This window comes from Zootoca vivipara, chromosome 2, assembly GCF_963506605.1.
Source record: "Zootoca vivipara chromosome 2, rZooViv1.1, whole genome shotgun sequence".
NCBI classification, from domain to species: domain Eukaryota; kingdom Metazoa; phylum Chordata; class Lepidosauria; order Squamata; family Lacertidae; genus Zootoca; species Zootoca vivipara.
In genome coordinates this window covers 109,853,652-109,870,674 of record NC_083277.1, presented here as the reverse complement: position 1 = coordinate 109,870,674, position 17,023 = coordinate 109,853,652, and the positions used below count along the sequence as shown (strand labels likewise).

The 17,023-nt window shown below is 39.7% G+C and overlaps 1 protein-coding gene across 10 annotated transcripts in view; it reads left to right on the top strand.

The window, feature by feature from the left end:
* Positions 1-15,635, top strand: part of LARP4 (La ribonucleoprotein 4) — a 35,743-nt gene extending 20,108 nt beyond the window's left edge. For all 10 annotated transcript variants that reach the window (XM_060272024.1, XM_060272021.1, XM_060272018.1 and 7 more), the window contains 7 exons: positions 1,729-1,832; positions 5,852-6,085; positions 6,676-6,724; positions 7,524-7,682; positions 8,753-8,871; positions 10,246-10,411; positions 10,830-15,635. In XM_060272024.1, coding sequence (XP_060128007.1) covers positions 1,729-1,832; positions 5,852-6,085; positions 6,676-6,724; positions 7,524-7,682; positions 8,753-8,871; positions 10,246-10,411; positions 10,830-11,171 — 1,173 coding nt within the window. In that variant the 3' untranslated portion in view covers positions 11,172-15,635. The remainder of the gene's footprint in view (positions 1-1,728; positions 1,833-5,851; positions 6,086-6,675; positions 6,725-7,523; positions 7,683-8,752; positions 8,872-10,245; positions 10,412-10,829) is intronic.
* Positions 15,636-17,023: the final 1,388 nt, after the last annotated feature.

The window sequence follows — 17,023 nt, the reverse complement described above, 5'->3', positions numbered from 1 at the left end:
GTCTTGTATGTGAGTCACCTGGGTTTATCTTGCTTCAATGGATGAAGAACACTGTTATGTCACTAAATATCACTTGAGTGTTTTTTAAAATACAGTGGTGCCTCGCAAGACGAAATCAATTCGTGCCGCGAGTCGCTTCGTCTAGTGATAATTTCGTCTTGCAAAGGGCGGGTTGCCGTGGCCCCCCCCCCAAAAAAAAACTGCCGAAAAACTTTGTCTTGTGAAGCGTGGCCATTGAAAACTTCGTCTTGCGAGTCCCCAAAAATCTCGCAAGATGCTTTTGTCTAGCGAGTTTTTCGTTGCGCGAGGCATTCGTCTTGCGAGGTACCGCTGTAGTCTTTAAGCATTTTCAGTACTAAATACAGATAAACTGTCTTATTCAAAATTACTGAGTGGTTTTAAAGGTCTGCTTAAAAAACCATGAGATTCAGCAGTGGAATAACAATAATAAATTCGAGCCTCCTCTAGCTATGAACTAAAATTAGTGGGTTTAATAATGTTTAGCATTCTACTAGTGGCTCTGGAAATAAGCTACTGAGGATTCTAAGACTTTACACACAGACCTTTTAATTTTAAACTGGTGATAGATAATCACAGCAGAAATTCACACCTACAGCTGCTGGGATATACTGTCTTTGAAACTCTGGGAATTCTTGCTGTTAATCTAGAGCAGGGGTGGCCAACTCCCAAGAGATTCTGATCTACTCACAGAGTTAAAAACTGGGAGTGATTACCCCCTTTTGAGGGGTTCAGGTCAAAGCTGTTGAGTTTTTTTTAAGGAAGGGAAGCCCTGTTTTGGGGGGTTTAGGTCAAACTTGTTGAGCTTTTTTTAGGAGGGAGCGGGGCCCATTTTTGTTTAGGGCTTCAGGTCATAGTTCAGCTTTTTTAGGGAGGAGGAAAAATTTGGGTGAGTTTTTTTTAGGGGTGCCAGTGATCTAGCAGTGATCTACCACAGACATCCAGTGACCTACTGGTAGATCACAATCTACCTGTTGGACGTGCCTGATCTAGAGAAATCCCATATTGGTTCTATCCTTTCCTCCTTGCTTGAGCTAACATATCTTGCCCCCATTTTCTTGCCTTCTTATGTGAGCCCTGACTTTCTAGCCCTTACATACTCTAAGGCATGGATGTCCAACATGTCGATCGTGATCTACTGGTCGATCCCTGTGAGGTTTTTGTAGATCACGGTTGGTCACTGGCCCCCTTCCGGCCCCACCCCCTCTCCCTGTGTCGGCCTTTATTGTTTCAGAAGGGAAGCCGGAGTTTAGAAACGGACAGGTTAGTTGCTGCTTCTGTTCCTCCCCCTTTCATCCCCCTCCCTGGGAAAAGTTCCCTGAACCCCTTAGAGGTGAACTGCAAAAAGGGACATTTTTCCTCCCCAGAAAGGTCAACAACTTTGACCTGAACCCCCCAAAAAACGGTGGTAGATCACTGCCAGATTATAATTTTGAAAGTAGATCGCAGTCTCTCGGAAGTTGACCACCCCTGCTCTAAGGAGAACATCTCCACTCAGTATAGCATTACCTTGCCACAGCTGGTAAAAGGGAAATGTATTCTGGTAAAAGGGAAATGTATGTAGTTGGTGGAAATGTAGAAGTAGGGAAGCATACTTAACTTGGTTTTGAGTATACTGTTGTGGTCCTCAGTTTTCTAGTTAAAGAACCTTTAACTAGTGGGATGGTTCCTCTGTGCAACCTCCTGATATATACTTTGTATCTGCTGCAGGCTCCATTTCCTAACGGTGGCTTTGTAAATGGCTTCAATTCACCAGGATCGTACAAGACAAATGCTGCTGGATTAAGTATAGCTCGCCCATTCCATAGAAACCGGTAAGAAAAACTGGCCACACCCTTTTTGGGAGACCTATGACTGCATCTGTCTTGTTAGCCATTCTTTTGAGCAATGCAGCTTTTCCCCTTCTGTCTGTTTTGCCATTTGGAGACAGATTCCGGTTTAATTCAAAGCTAGAATTTGCTTCCACAGTTCCTAGGATCAGCTAGGAAACAGCTTAATACATTTATATTTGCTATAGCTCACCACTCAAAAATTTTAAGTCTTAGGTGTAGTAATTTTAAGTCTTAGGTGTAGTAATAAGATGATTTGTGATATGCATGGGCCATGGGACACTTATAGCTTCTTGGCTACAAGCATGTCTCCACCCCTGTACTGAAGGCAATGACGGGTTGTGAAGGGAGGAAGAAACCACAGAATTTTACCATGCTTGCTGTGCTCAAGAGAAGCTGCTTTCACAGCAGCTCCACAAGAAGCAAAGGAAAAACAAGGTGCTAGACCAGCAGCAGGGAGAAGGTAGGGAACTTTCAGACACCCTTGCCCACTCTTGTTTGAACTAAGTAGAGTTTAACCCCCACTGTTCAGCGGAGATTAAATCCTGCTACCTTAGCTGTGCATGTGCACAGCCAATGCAGAATTTAATACTTATCAGTGGCATCAGCTGATGGGCATGTAGATGTGGTTTAGGGGAACAGGCTATGTGGGCCAAATTGGACCATTTGCAGGCCAAAATTTGCCTGTGAGCCAGAGGTTCCCCAACGCTGCATTGCAGGCTCATTCTTCTGTTGTATTGGCTCACGTGGCCACTTGAAGTGTTTATCAATGACACACTTAAAGGAATGCTCTCTGCAGTTAGTTGGGTGTGCGGTGGAGGAAGTGTAGTGCAGTTGTACAGTACAACATTTCAATGACAAGTTCATTTCAAGCTACTTCTGTTTTAACAGACATATTGTCTCCACCTCTGTAATTCATTTACCAAATTAGACTCTGTTCTGATACAGCTGTAAAGATTTGAGTGTAGATATGCTCATTCATAAGAGAAGAAAAAATCCAGTAAATGGGAGCAACTCATAATTACTGAAAATGATAGTGTGCTAGGTTAACAGCCATTGCTTTCTGTTAGATTTCATTTGCCAACAGCCTTTGTACACATTTGGGGAGGCCAAAGTTCAGGGTCGTCAGACAGTGTCACTAACAGAAGTTGGACTATGATACGGTAGTTTCAGCAACAACGGGACCTGTGGTACTGGTTTTTTAATTTTAACTGAAACTTGATAAAACTTGGCTTTCTAAAGCCTTTAATAAGACAGGTTGAGACATTTGGTATGGATTGAGTTTTAGATGGCACCAGCACGTGGAACCTACTTTCTGTAGAATTGCTTGTACTAAGTGAAAAGCAGGGGGAAATGTAGAAGATGCTGAGATGTCCTCTTTATGATTATCTTGGGTACAAGTAACTTGATAAGCACTTCCCATGAACAGTTTCTCTTGGGCACACAAAATTTTTGGTTGTGCACTGTCAAGGTTCAGGTGCAAACTTCCTACATTAATGTGTTTAGGAAAAGTTGTTTTAAAAGAAAAACTTTCTGTAGCAATGAGTATTAAATATCTTTCATATCCTAATTTATAGTTGCCATAGCTTGGAGATTGACTAGAAAGTTTCAGAGTCTTAGGTTTTTGCAGTATGAATGTGTATCTGTCATTTCCAGCTGTTTTAATATTACTACATGACTATATAGTAAGCTTTTAAAGCTTGGTTTCAGAGCCTTATGAAAATATCTAACCACATTGGAAAATGATTTTCTCCTTACAAAAGTATGTGTCAGTGGGCATACATTTTAGGAAAACAAAGATCTTGCCCTGCCTTAACTCCCCCAGAGCTGAACAAAATATTTCTAATCTTTGAGAATATCCTGTAGGATTAAATCACACCACAGCTTTGGAAATCCATATGCCTTTGAGTAATAATTCTTGACAGATCAGACGGTTGTGCGTTTTTTATTTTATGGCAGCATCAAGAATGAGGTGTGGATTCTGAGTATCAGCCCTGTGATGATAAATATTGCACATGAGAGAAAATGGGCCTAACAATCGAAGTCTGAGCATCTCTTAATATTCTCATACTTTTCTCTCCTGCTGTTTTCTTTCTTTGTCCTCTCTTTCTCTTGCTTAGGCTAAGAATGTGTGCCCTTCTCAATGACAGCTAAGATTATGAGATCTGAGGGCTGGCTCACACACTTTGAAACCTGGTTTTAAAAGCTTCATATTTCTATTTATTTGTAGTGTGCATTGGTCCTAACATTCTGGAATTTGTAAACTGTTCATTTGGTTATTACTAGTGTGATTTGTATTGTACTACGCTGCAATTCTTCAATTTCCTATAAGGGGTCATTTCTCAAAAGGAAACCTATAGAAGTCTCTGCATTTAGGTCTTAAAGCATTCTGGACCCTCTTGGCAGTTTTTGTTGATGCCCTATGAGGACTTTGATAACCTTCTTGAAATGGGGATGGATGGATTAGCTGATTCCAGTTACTGCAAAAAAATAAATAAAAAGTTACCAACTGTTTTCTAAATATATTTCAGACTTTTGCAAACTCATTTGTGACATTTGAAGTTGAATCAGTTTATGGTTTGGGCCAATAAGAGTTTTTCCATTGAGGATTAGATCTATTAATATTGTGATACTAAATTGATGGCTATACACTCCCTCCGCTCGCAACAGACAGAATAGTTTATCAGGGTGTGTTCTGCTCAAACCCACCTTGCAGTCTTTCCAGCTAATACTGAGTAAGTCTATTTAGAAACACACACACACACACACACACACACACATATTTGAGTGTTTTCAGAGAAACTACGTGCACCTTGATCCCCTAGTGGCAAAGGATTTCTTGGAGTTATTTGCCTCTTGGGCCTTCCTCACAGAGATGTGATTCTTTATTGGCACATGATAATGAAAATAATAATGACTTTGTTTGGGGACCTTATTTTACAAGATGTAACCTTAGTGTTGACTGGGTACCACATCCATACAGGGAGTGGTTATTTTTTTTAAAAGAAGGGGAAGTAATGATCTGTTTTAACATGATTACAGTGGTACCTCTACTTACGAATTTAATGCGTTCCGAACGCACATTTGTAAGTCGAAAAAAATTGTAAGTTGAATCCCATAGGAATGCATTGGGAGAAAAAATTCGTAAGTAGAAGCAACCCTATCTAAAAATTCGTAAGTAGAAAAAATCCTTTCTAAACCGCATCCAAGATGGCGGACGGAGCTCCATTTGTAAGTAGAAACATTCGTAAGTAGAGTTACCACTGTAATTGCACCCCAAAAAAGAAAAATTATGGAGACTGTTACTTTGCCTTATATTTTAATCTCAGAATAGGTGAGGACAAAGAAAATGGAGACATGCTCATGTTTCTTTTTTCCTTTCTACCTTTTTCTTTCATGTTTCTTTTCTTTTTCTTTTCTTGTTTTTCTCTTTCTTTTTATTCCTTTCCAATTTAGTTTAGCTTATTAATTGAATTTGAATATATATATATATATATATATATATATATATATATATATATATTCAAATTCAATTAGATTATATATAATCTGAATAGAATTGACATATCTGTATTGAATAGTGAAATAAATGATTGATTGTATTTTTTTTTCCTTTTTACTGTATTTTGCATAATTTGTTAATACATTTTAAAAAGAAAATGGGGGCATGCTTGTTTGAAGGTAGGACATGAGTAGTTGGATTTTGAGCAGAACCTGAAAGAGGGGATTGGGGTGATTATATAGAAACACAACTTGACATCACCAAAAACCAAGCTGAGTAAAAAAATAGCCTTGTTTTTGCTTTCAAACATTGTATTCTGTCAATTCACAGTTGTGATTCTGGTGGCCAATGTATTGTATTGTTATTAGGAGAAAATACTACTAGGCTTCCTTAGTTCTTAATGTGTTGGTGGCTTCAAATGGTAGAGCCAGTTTAGTTTGTTGACAGGAGCACCTTTTTGCACTGTTGGGTTAATTAATGTCCACATACTTTACATATCCAGCGTGAAGCCTCATTTCCGATTGTCAAGTAGTTCTGAACATTCTGCTGAAGTAACATCCGCAGTCAGTGCTGTGTCTGTAGGAGATGGACAACTGCACAGAGCCAGCTCGAGGAATTTTCAAACAGAACGGCAAGCAAACACATTGTCAGGACACCAAGATCAAAGCTATTCACCGAAGGATTCTTCTGTTACACAGATAGAGCAAAATGGTGATTATGGCATGAGCAGAGGCAGGTAAGGAATACATCATTTACAGGTGTGCTTTAAGGTTTCTGCCAGCTATATAAAGCTGCATTATAATGAGCTAGGTCATTGGTCTATCTAGCCAAGGATGTCTGTATTGACAGACAGGGGTCTTCATCAGCGCATCTAGCTGTGCTCTATTTTGTCAGCATTTGAACCTGGGACTACTTTGCTACAGTGAAGTCTCAAAGCTACTCTTAAAACAAAGTTCTACAAACGAATGAAATTCATACAAATGCTGTTCTTAAATTTAACATTCAAAATCAATAGCAGACTAAAAGTGAGTGATAAAAAAGGGAAATACCCTCTCTCAAACGTCAAAGATAACCACCAAAACCTTGAGCTAATATAGCCACAAAAACCACCATAATATTAACACTAATGCTGGAACGATATTAGTGTTAATTCTCTGAGGGAACCTTCTCTTTACCAGCTCTAGAGTGTCCACAAAACCGGGCAAACTCCAATAAAACACAGGGAATAAAAGATGGATGGGCATTCAGTCATATCAATAAGCTGTTGGCAATTTAGCGGCTTTAAAAATAGAAAGTTCATGGAAGTTTCTCTTTGCTTATTTACAGGAGAAACATTTTCAGAGGTCGGAGAAGACGGGAAGATGACAGACTTTTGGTAAGGTTTTGGGTTTACTAAAAGGAATATTTGTACTGTAAAACAGCCCCTGTGATGGCCCTTCATGTGCCAAAAGAGGTTCTGTCATTTCCAAAATCATGGCTTGGGCCATTCCTCCCTTCTGCCCGAAAAGTGACCTTTCTATTCATTCCCACCTGTATTGCATGTAATGGAATTAGATTTCACACTTATACTGCTCTCAATTTCCATTGAATATATTTTCTTGAAATCTCATTTTGTGTGAATTTCAATAGTACTTGGATATTTTCTCACCAATATGGTTCACAACAATACCTAAATACAAGCACTTGGGACTTCTGAAGAGGATGTTGTGGCTGCTTTTTGCTTCTCCTTTGGTCCTGCGATTGCTGTGAGTGAAGTTGTGGCTTGCTTGGTTTAGCATATCATCTGGACCCAGGCCTGTGGTTTGTCTCCAGACAAACCACAAGCTGTGTAACCACAGTTTGTTCTTAGGCTTACTGGAAGATGCAAATGATGAGCCTGGGTGTGGATGGCATGCTAAGGCAAATCATGGCATAGCTCACAGCAGTGCAGCAGCAGCACGACTACAATCTTCTATTCAGGGATCTACGGTACTTGCTCATGCTTTCATTGAAAGCCACAGCCTGATTTAGCATTGCATGTGAACCAGTTCATTGTATTGCATGAATATGGCTTGGAAGGATATCTGGATGAAGGGAAGAAGTGTGTTACTCAATTTCTTCTCTAGATTGAATATTGATTGGAGCATAGTATGTTGCTCCTTCACAGTGTATTAACATGTTACCTTCTTTTTTAGCGGCCTCAGCCTTCAGCTGAAACTAAGACTTTGACACCAAAGTTTGACTTGCTAGCCTCGAATTTCCCTCCATTGCCTGGCAGCATGATAAAAACACAAGGGGACCCAGTCTTGGAGAGTAGGATGTCGGACGTTGTTAAAGGAATAAGCAAAGAAAAGGTACCTAATCTCAGTGCTTTACCCAATCTCAGAGCAAGAAGGGGAGGTTAGAGTGAGTCTTGCCCTAATCAAAGGCACAGATTGTTAGAAGAGAGCAGGAAGTGGCTGCCTCCCACCAGCCCGGCCCCAAATCCTGTGACCGATAATAAAGCAAATGCACCCCTGCCTTGAAATGCTTGCTACACAGTGCATAAACTTGTCTTGCTCCAAGGGGTCCATACAGGAGCACTACGTCTAGTGGGGCCAGGACTGCTGAATGTCTGGGTGAGAAATCTGAGCCATGATTATTTCAGCCACCCTTGTAAATAAGCCCATACCTGTTAGTAGCCTGCAAAATGTTTAGTTGCCTGCTTTAGGGGCTCACAAAAGAGGGAGGGAGAGTGAAGGTCAGGAGGCCAGTGCACTGGAAGGTGTCACCAGTGATGCTTGCCCTGGGCCTGCCTTTATTTTTTATTTTGCTTGGCTATTGAATCAGTGTTAAGTACCTGAGTATAGCCAACATTTAAATTTCCCACCATGCCCCTATGTAGCGTCACTTTGGAGCCTGCCACTGCTATTAGGTAAGCCTGCCACAGGGCCCAGTGACAAGAGTTGGAGACCCATTAGATACAAGTTTGCCGAAGGCCCCATCAGACCTGTAACTAGTCCTGTGAAGAGATCTGTCCCCCCTATGGCAGTTTTGCTCCAGGTCTGTGCTGAGTGTGGAAATGGCTTGCCTCCTGTGAGGGTGTGTCTATTTTTCTATGCTGTGAGCATAGGAGGGACTGAGAGCTCCATCCCTCTGCCAATTCCCTCACTCACCTGCATGCAGTTTGTGGCCACTGTGGCTTTAAGTACAAGACTGATTTCACCCCTGCTATGGCTGCTGGTGTGGGCAGTGCTGGAATAGACAGGTACAGCTGCTTTTACAAACTTGTAAAGGATCCATTTTAATGTATGTACTCCGCAGGCTTGATTGAATGACATTCCTATTTTAAAATGTTTGTGTGCCCCTTGTTTGTGGCAGTGATTCATGTGAGTTGTTATCTTAGTCTGTGTGGCTGAAAACATCGTTCTTTTGCTTCCTCTAGGAAAACAAAGAGTTGCCAGTCAATTGTATAGCATCTACTCAGGAAGAGCAGGGCCAGAGTACTGTTCAGCCTGTTGTGAGTGCCAGTTCTCCCTGTGAGATTGATGTTCCTGGATTAAGGTAAGGAGACAAGTGTTAGTTTTAAGTTGCACCTGGAACTATCTAGCTGCATTGCAAGGGAAGGGCAAATATATTTATTTTTGTTTTAGTACTAGAGGCATTTTCTGCCAGCAGGCTGTTCAAAGTGACATGCAGTCAATAAAAAGAAAACCAAGGGGGAAAGCAAATTACAGGGCAGCTAGTTAAACAAAAGACAAAAGCAAATATCAATAATAGTTGGGGTAGAAAGTTTCAGTAAGTGCAGCTATACTCACAATGCCCTGCCCTTTTCCGTTTAATTGATGAATGCTTTGTGTACTCTTCATGTTTGTAAGAAGTAGTTCATGGTGCTGCCTATCTCCTCAGATGTCTGGTAACATATTGTTCTGTTTTGAGTAAAAGGTACTGTGCAGTAATTTGGGTCCCCATATCTGGTTATACTGAATATCCTTAAAATAAGTAAACAGTTCTTAAGAGCTCACTTGTGAGTCTTAAGAGCAAGCAGATTAAATCAGGCATCCCCACACTCGGCCCTCCAGATGTTTTGGGACTACAACTCCCATCATCCCCTGACCACTGTTCCTGTTAGCTAGGGATGATGGGAGTTGTAGTCCCAAAACATACGGAGGGCTGAGTTTAGGGATGCCTGGATTAAATAGAGGAACATGGGTGTACTTGGAGCCAGTTCAAACATAATTCTAAGCCAAACAATGACTTGGTGCTGATGGACCCCTGCAGTGAAGATTGAGACCATAGCACACTTCCGGTATTGCTCTGTTAGCCAAGGAGAAGCCATGGTCTGCTTAGTGTTAAGTCTGAATCTGGGCTCATAGTTTGTTTCCCCTAGAGAAGCCACAAGTGGTAAACCCAAGAAACAAGCCTTTGCTACAGCTAGTGCTTTGAAGTGAGACAAATCACAAGCCTGAGTTTAGACCTAATACTAAACCAAACCATAGCTTAGTCCTGGGTAGCACTGCCAGACCAGGGGAGGCTACACCCACATATTTGTGGCCCACCCACATATTTGCTTGTTTTGTGCCAAGCCATTTATTTGGCTTAACATTCCATGCAAACTGGGCCATTGTATTTTAATGTTTATCAGACAAATGAATATAAAAACAATGAAAAGTGTTGCTCATACGACTAGTGCATGACAACACAAAAGGAGCAGGACCTATGATGTTATGATTAATTGTGTGGGAGTGGGCTGGCATTGTGTGTGATGATGCGTTCAACATGCACACAGGGAAGGGAGCATATGGAATCTGTGCCCCCTGCCTTTAAATATGTTCCCATACCTGGAAAATTACTGCTTTGGGTGCAAGAAACCATTTGCAAGAAACCCAGCTAGTTCCTGTGTAAGATGTAATATCAAACTCTCATTGGATTTACCAGTGCCACTCAGCCAGATAAGCTGGAAGAGGTCCAAGCGCAGAAAGAGGTTGCAAGCCAGACTTCGCCACCTTCACCTGTGTGCCCCCTCAGTACTGTAAAATCACCTAGGACAAACGCCACTTCATCTACAACCAGTACGAACACGATGCCTACTGGGACAGTACAGGTAAGGGTGTCTGCTTTCAGTGGAAACAAAAAAAAATTTTTTTTTCTTCCTTCCAGTAGCACTGTGCATGCACACGAAAACTCATACCAATGACAAACTTAGTTGGTCTCTAAGGTGCTACTGGAAGAAAAAAAAATTGTTTCGACTATGCCAGACCAACACGGCTACCTACCTGCTTTTAGTGGGTTTTCAATGACTTTAATAAACACCTCCAAGCCTTGGGGAATGTGGAAATTTCACCCCAGTATTTGCAGTAAAGGTTTGTTTCCGGATGGAGGGGGCTGTTGAAAATAATAATAAAATAAACTTGTGCATTGACCGAAGAGAAACTGCTTGGTTCTTAATTTAAAATGCTCTCCAGCAGGCTGTCCTTTTGTATTCTGGCACACTAAAACCTTTCTCTTTGACCCCTCAAAAGCAACCCCGGAAGCTCAGCTATGCTGAAGTCTGCCAGAAACCCCCAAAAGAGATGGCTCCAGTTCCTGTTCAGCCGCTTAGGGAGCTGCGTACCAATGTAACCTCTCCTGCCAAAACAGAAGAAAATGGCACCCATGAAAGAGCTGGAGAGAAGGCGTGTGAAAAACCTGAAGGACGGGTTAAGGACTTTGCTGTCTTCAGGGGCAACGGGCCTCCCAGGGGAGCCGCAGGAAAAATCAGGGAACAGAGGCGCCAATGTGGACGTAGGTCTTCTCCTCAGGGAGCGCCTCGGCGTGTTGGCAAGGAGCAGTATGTGCCACCACGATCACCAAAGGAAAATTGATCAAACTTTTTATTTAATCATAACTATGGACTAATGAGCAGTAGAGGAGAAACTGGCCAGCTGTGAGAAATACAAATGTGGGGAAAGCGGACACTGAATTCAAGAGCACAGAGTTTGCGGTGTGAGAGTGCTTGAGGAGGTCCCAATATTCATCTCAAAGTGATATATAAAATGCTGGAGGAATTGAATCAATATAAATATGATAAAAGATTATAATTTTTGTAACTTTTTTTGTTTTAATTTGCAGCGGGTTTCCTGCCTGAAGGTAGACTCTTGGGTTATGAGTTAGTTTGTTGAAAATGAGGAACAAATACATACACATGATAGCGTGTTCCTCACCTGGAGAAAGAAGAGGCAAAATATTTTTTTTCCTTATTTGAAAAAAGCATTTCTGTAAAAGTTATAAATTACTTTTTAAATCTATTTAATGTACGGCTTGTAGGATGATGTGTATGCCATTAATGGCCTTGCATTACAAATCAGCCCCAAAACTGACATGCTTGGTCAGTATGAATGAGTGTAGCCACATACTTGTTATGTCATGATTTAGTCACTGCTGATAACTGAATGTACTACTGTAGTATTTTGTGTTTTGGAAATGTAGTATTTGAACTTACTAATTTTGGTCAGTTTTTAAAACTCTGTTTTACTTTGGATTATACAAACAGCAAGATTAGTAAATGAATAGTGGGCAAGGTTTTAATTTGTACTTGCTTTTCCTCTAATTAGGGATTGCATTATTTTTATTTCCCCCCACTGCGTTAGTATTTTCTCTAAATCTTTATTACAGAATTATGCACATCTAGCTGGAATGGTTGTTCCAGTACTGATGCAGGACTACCGGTAATACAGAAAAAGTGCACAGCAAACCTTTTCTTGGTATCACATTTAATGACCTTGGATTTTCATCTCTTCCGTATGCTTAATTGTGAGAAGTGAGGCAAGTCAGTTTGAAGTTTGCCCTTGCATGGCAAGGCCTCTAGAGTAACTTGCATTGATAGATACTGTATATTGAAAAAGCTCTTTCTACCGAAAAAAGCACTTCATACTATACTGGAAATCAGGTTGTGTATAGGGCAGACTTTTAAAACAGCAAGTTTGGTAACTAGGTTCCCTCGGTTTTTTTAGAGGTGATAGCCATGGAAACTTCCAAGTTAGTCTGGAGAACATTGGAGAGGATTTTTACATAGCTTTATGTTAATTAGATGAACAACATTGTGTAATGAGCAGTCAGGGTTATAAGCTGGTAACTGTAGTAAGTCATAAAAGGAATAGGAAAGCTACAACAAGTTAAATCTGCCAAAATCTGCATGCTAGAGTTCAAGGTTCTGTATTAAAGTGTTAGGGGAAAGTATCTTGCAACAACAAAGTGTACCTTTCTTTAGTTAATAGCAAGTATAACAAATCTAAAGTTGTTAGTTGTGAACACTGGAAAATGCAGTTGCGAGATACCACCACATCCTAGTTTATATATGCTAGTGATAACTTTAAAATGTCAGTGGCAGATAAATAATTTAACTGTGAAAATGTTCATCTTCTGATTTTCTTAGCCAGATAACCCTTGGCAATTTTTACTCAGTAGGCATTCTCTATCAATGGCTTTGAGAACACTCATATCTATTTTTATAAGTATATAAATATATATATAAAGTTAGATTTGTCATTTCTCTAACTTATTATTCAGCTTGGCAATCACTTTTTTATTTGATTGAGAAGTGTATATGTACTTACATAGTTGATATTCTTTTTTCTATGCATGTTATTAATCATTACTCATTTTAAAGTACATGTGCTGGGTTTGGCAGTCTTTAAATTTACACAAATCATTGATCACATCTGTTAACACAAAAACTCATTTTGGTTTACTCATAATGCTATTTTTGTATGGACATAACCCACAAAAGGTGAAAAATATTTAAAAGTGTTAAGAACGCTGCAAAATGTATGGAAGGGTACTTAAAAAATGCTTTTTTAAGATCATAAATCTAATTACTGCACTTGGAATGGAAAAAAAGGTTGAACTGCTACAGTTATCCTTAGGGTAGACACGTATTGTGACATTGCAAACTAAAGATGTATTTGAATTTATAAGAGCCGACAAGAGTTCGGGGGGTGGGGGGAGAGGGAGAGGGAGAGTTGTCATTCAGAGAGAATGCAGTTGTTTGGAAAGGGGCTAGTCAAAATAATTACCTGGAAATGCGAGTGTGTGAAACCTAACCCTGCGTTATGTATCCACGTATGGGTAGATTCTTTGTTCAAAAGCAGATCAACTTGAAAGTGTAGCTCTTTGCTTTATTGGATGTTAAAACAAATAGAACTCACAATTGCTTTCTTGTGAGTTAAAAATCTTGACCTATGGAAGGGATGTGTTATACACCCTGAATGTGTGTGTCTGTGTGTGTGTGGGTTATGGCTCTTGTGCAATGTATGTGTTAAGTGTGTAAAAACAGCTTTTTCCAGTGTAAAGTTGCTACTCTTGAGGACTCAATATTTGGTAACTTATCAACTCAATTAACATAGCCTCCCCCCCTCAAATCTATTATAAACTTTTAGGTTTAGAGGAAATAATGAAGTAAATGCAACTGTTAAAAAGAGAGCGAACAGTGTGTGCTGTTAACTTTTCTTGCAGTTATTGCATGATTAGAATCTTATCTGGGCTCACTATTGCTCTTGTTTTTTCTCAGACAGTGTCTTGAGTCTCCATCCATCAGTCTTCTCATATTACTCTGGAAACGAGAAATAACATCTTTAGAACTAGATTCACTGCTGGCAATTCTGCTATTTTATTGTAAGAACGTTGAATGTGGCAATGCTTGTTTTCTGCATAGTTTTGCATTAAAATGTTAATGGACGAAGCATTCTTATAGTTACTGGGAAATTGAGGCAGTGAACAACAACATGTAAACCCTTGTCCTTTGTATAATAAAAATTCTGGGTGAATGTAATATATACTGGCATAGCCTGTACTGGTAAAATTAACCAAAACAAGCATTTTCATTGTAAATACTGGAACAGTGGAGATGAAGCTGATGTTTGCATTTCATCCATAAAACATCAGTGTCAAAGCTGTCAACCTAAATGCCATTACTTTTCTCCTTAACAGGTCAATAGTGGACAGGCATGCCTGTTGAGTCTTATCAGTTAATAATAATAATTCATTATAATGGCAAACAGCTTTCAGTTTCCTCAGCTCTCATTTGTTGGTGATTTTATGAGTGTTCTGAGTTTTCCTCCTTTCATGTTTTTAGGATTGGTAAGTAACTCTGGGTTCTATTGTTGTGCTTAAGTTCTGGAAGGGAAAAAAGGAGGAGATACTCCGTTGGCATGGAACCTATTCTTGCTTTCTTTTCTTTTTTCAATTTAGCTTGGCAGAAAGTGTGATGCAGATTTAGCAGTAGGTTAAACTAAACCCATCTTACTGACCAGAAGAAAACTTAAAAATGAAACTGGGGCAGATCAGTAGCAATTAAGTGACTTAAGCAATGCTTTTATTGTAGTAAAATAGCTATGGCCTTACTATTTCATCAATATCGGCTAAATGTCTGAATATGTTCACTCTTTTTACTGTTACCCAAGTGAATATTCACATGAGGAAAAAAAAAACACCTGCTACACGTGTAGAGATTTCGAATTTGTAAAATGCAGCATTATATACAGACAAAATGCAACAGAAATGCACTTCGGGTTGGGGGGCGCTTAAACTTTTGTAAATTGTGATTACAACAAATATGCAATAGGTTTTTTTCTTTAACTTTTGATATTTCCTTCTGAAACATAAGATTGTTACCATTAATCTTTAATGGCCTATCATGCTCTTATGTGTGTGTGTATGTGTGCGTGTGTGTGTTTGAGAGAGAGCAGATATTCTTTGTGTGGGTTTCCTTTAGGATGGTACATTTCATTTTAAAAAACCATTCTTTGGATGAAAGTTAGCTGGGTCTCCAGCCCTGGAATCTGGAAGACATCTGATGAGTGTATCAATGTAGGTTTCAGAGGATATTAAATGGAAACTAATCGGTCTTCAAAGTAACCTGTAACAGCTTCAAGAATTTTATATTTAATAGCTGGAGGGTGTGTGTTTTCTACAGAAGATTGTCATGGATAAAATCCCCCCTCAAATATATTTCTGATGTAACTGGCTACTGCACAAATGGTTTCAGTTCTTCAGTCAAAACCACTCAGTTATGTCTCTCCCGGAAAAGTTTGGTTTCTGATATTTATATTCTCACTTTTCTGTGAGACTTCTGTTGAAAAAAAGTAGTAGTAATTATCTGGATTCTCTACTTTGTCAGTTTGGTTTATTCCTGTTGTCAAAGCTGTCTAAAACAAAAATGTGTAAAGTAGGTTCATGCTTAATTGTTAAAATTATACATGTATTTGTATTTGTTTTTGACATTGCCAAGGTGCTATGGGAAACTGAAATAACCGTTAGAAGGAAATAATAAAATCCACCTTAAAAAGACACATCCTTTGTCCAGATGCTAAATGACTTGGTATGCCAAATATGTGGCAGTGGAAGACAGTTAAGTGGTTACTTAAAACCACTAACTGATCAAAATGGAAGGACGGGCAGGAACAATGTACCTGAAGCTAATTGTTGAGACACCCCTGAATAGGTGGATCTTAAATGCCATTATGGCAGACAGGCTACTTTGGATGTTGGCTCTTACCCATACGGCTAATTAACTACATCGGAAGTATAGTTGTAGATTGGGAAGACTAACTTGTGGCACTCCAGATGTTGTTGCCCCCAGTCAGCATGGTCAGTGATTGAGGATTTTGGGAGTTGTAGTCAAAGAACGTATGGAAAGCCACAAATCTGCCCCTTCCCCCCGCTGTAGAGGATGTATAAGAACAGCATTCATTTAAATTTCACCTTGAAACATAAAGCAAATACTTCAGTTGGCCAGTCTGACCCAGTACAATGGAAACTATGACTTATGTCCTCACCGACGTTATTTCACTTTGTCTACATGTAGTTGCAGCCTCAGCAGCTACTTGAAATCATTCAATTTGAAAAGGAAGGCTGTTGCAAGGGAGTGAGGGAACAGTAGGGTGATTTTTCTGCTGAAAATCACCCGTCTTCCCCTGTAGGGGCAAAAACATCTTGGTGATGGCATGACTTTCTGCACAAAGATTGTAAGAAGAGATGAGTCACTTCATTCCCCCCTGCTTTGAATTGCGGCATTTGTAAAATTCTGGGAAGTTGGGGGAAACCACAGACCTACATCCTATGACAGCCTAAGTGAATATTCCCCACAAGTACATGAGATGCTTGCCAGATTTACACTTTTGCTAGTCGTTGCCTGATGATTTATGGAAAAGCAAACTCCATTATTTGACAACATTCTTTGTGGAACCTCCATTGAAAGGTTTGTGAATGTACTGAGACAGCACCGATAAACCCCCTGCTTATTTTGTGCGTTGTATAAACGCGTTGTATAAACGCAGCGATAAACCCCCTGCTTATTTTGTGCATATATGGGTTTTTCCAGTCTTTACCTGCAAAAGGGGATCAGTTTGCCAGTTTTATTGATTTGCTATAAGAAATACACATACCTGAACAAATACAGGCAATGTATAAAAATTATTACACAAATAATGTAACTTATATGTTGCAAAACTTTGTTATTTGTGTTAAAACATTTCCTTAAGTATTTCCATATTTGTTTCCATCATGTATCTTGTGTGAAAAGTCTGGGGGAAGCCTCAATTCCTGACTACATTTTATAGATGAGGATTAATTACCACACAAATTAGCATTGATTTCAGCCTTACTATGAAAACCAGGAATGGGGAACTTTCATATGTACGTAAATGTTTTACAACTTGTCACTTATGTTGGCTGATGG